General features: G+C 35.4%; 1 protein-coding gene across 7 annotated transcripts in view; it reads left to right on the top strand.

Moving 5' to 3' along the window:
* The window catches only part of INTS10 (integrator complex subunit 10), an 84,461-nt gene that overhangs the window by 28,526 nt on the left and 53,706 nt on the right, over positions 1 to 2,229 (top strand). For all 7 annotated transcript variants that reach the window (XR_002098479.1, XM_019522228.1, XM_019522229.1 and 4 more), the window contains exon 8: positions 32 to 201. Coding sequence is in view for 6 of the 7 variants with exons in the window: in XM_019522228.1 (XP_019377773.1) it covers positions 32 to 201 (170 nt within the window). In the remaining variant the exon portion in view is untranslated. The remainder of the gene's footprint in view (positions 1 to 31; positions 202 to 2,229) is intronic.

Below are 2,229 nucleotides of genomic sequence, written 5' to 3' on the forward strand. Positions count from 1 at the left end.
AATTTTTTTTTTTTTTTTTTTTATCCCTCAGAAGTTTTGGTGATATCTTACACAGAATGAAAGACCTTTGCAGATACATTAGTAACTTTGATAGTGAAGCCCATGCTAAGTATAAGAATCAAGTAGTCTATTCAACAATGTTGGTCTTCTTTAAGAATGCGTTCCAATATGTCAGCAGCATCCAGCCCTCTCTTTTCCAAGGTTAGTGTTAAAGACTAATGTGGAAAGATCTTTAAGATATTAACAATGTAACTTTTTCTGGAACCATTATTTTAAGCATGAAAATTTTTTTCTTCTAAAGATACATTTTGAGTCATAAATCTCCTTCTGGCATAGCTTCTGTTGTTGTACTTAAGGTTGTTGTTCCAGCTTCTATTCACCCTCTTCCTTTTTTTTTTTTTTTTTTTACTATTGCTCATAGTAGTCTCGTACCTAATCCCTTAGAGCTTAAATGTTCCATGCATGCATGGAGTGCAGAGGCAATTTGGAAAATTTGACAAAATTAGAGGGGCTGTTTTTGAGTTAAGAATACATGAAAAAGACTTTCTTCTCTATGTTCTGTTAATAAAATACAGACAATTCAATAACATTTGACATTAGAAACTTCAGAGTTGACTTGTTTTATACACCTCATTAAACATTTTTTCTTCAGGGCTTATTCCTTAAGTCATTTAAAAGTTGAGTGTTTAACATTTGCATCTTGGTCTCAATTTTTCCCCAGTGAAATCTAAAACTAGAGCATACCAGAAAGTTTGAGATTCCTTGAATTGGTCACAGTTTGCTTAGATTTTTAGACGTGGTCCAGAAGTTGAGGAGGGAGATGGTTGAAACTCTATTTTGACTAGCTTGCAGAGGCTATATTTGAGAGTTACCAAGCTAAATTGCTTCACTGGGCAGACCATCCAAGCCCCATAAGCAGCATTTATTCCCTCCTGTTTCACCTGCACCCAAGGAAATTCCTTGCAAATGTTCCTATTGAAAAACAGGGCATTCATAAATCAGAACTTGTTGCATTAATGCGGAAAGCAGAAGTTTAAATTCTCTTCATTTGTGCTTGTGATTACATGGTGGTTTTTTGTTAGATTTAATAAATTATGTTGAATGATTAAATATGCAATATAGCACAATAGCTTTACATAAAGTACACTACCATTTAGAAATCAATGCATATCTGTAGATTGTAAGGCTTAGTGATTTTAAACAGCAAATCATATTTTTTAAAAAGCAGTTCGGTAATTTTAAAGTTTTATAAATTCATCCAGTGGATTTCTTTTTTTTCCATTGTCTGATCAATTAAGAATGAGAAAAGTAAAAGACATGTGAGACTGAAGTACTTGAGCCATGAATCAGCCATATGTGCAAGTTCCAGATGCCCTTGATTAAAAAGGAAGGATATGCACCTGGTAGTCAGAAAACAGGGCAGAAGATCAGCTGTGCAAGTGACTTCCTGTGTAGAGATGTTATTTTCAAACTGCAATCTGCAAAGCACTTGCTGGGGGTCCAAAGTCAGTTGGCTAGCCTCATGCTGTTGACTTTCCTCCTTGTTCCCAGCTAGCAAATCAATTTAAGAGATAATAAAATACATTGAACCATTTTGTAACATTAGTTTCACTTGGAAGTAATTGCTGCATTGGCTATAGAGATGGTATTTGATCATTAATAGGAAGGAAGATGGTCCATGCACAGTCAGTCTCAAATTGGGAACTGTGCTATGAAAATGTTTGGAAATCTTAAGACGTAAAGATTTAACTGAAGTAGATTCAGTGAAATAATATGAAAAAAGACAAGAGGCACGGAAAGCCTTATAATCAAAAAAGGAGAGAGAAAAGATTATGGCTGTTCAGTTGAAACAGCAAGTCTAGGTACAGACATTCAGAAACCTGAGGCATAATCAATCTGAGTTACGCAGTTTTCTGTAAGCAGCATAATTTAGATTGGTAGCGAACATAACATGTATTTGCCCTTTGAGGGGAGAAGGGGGGCGGAGGGCAAATCTTAGACCAAAATCTCAGACTGGTTTTAAAATGGGTTCCACCATTTTAAAACCAGTTTGTGTGCCAGACTTCTGTTGTGGGTACAGACTGGTTATGTGTGACAAGCTTCTGTTCTGCTATGGTGACCAGTTTCTGATTACTTATATCAGTAAAAATGTAAATGTGTGTACCTGGTCCAAATGAAAATATACCATGATAGACGTCTGTAACATGATGTAATCATAGAGCTAAAAGG

The sequence above is a fragment of the Gavialis gangeticus genome, unplaced genomic scaffold (genome assembly GCF_001723915.1).
Source record: "Gavialis gangeticus isolate Ggan-Ray unplaced genomic scaffold, GavGan_comp1, whole genome shotgun sequence".
Lineage (NCBI taxonomy): Eukaryota > Metazoa > Chordata > Crocodylia > Gavialidae > Gavialis > Gavialis gangeticus.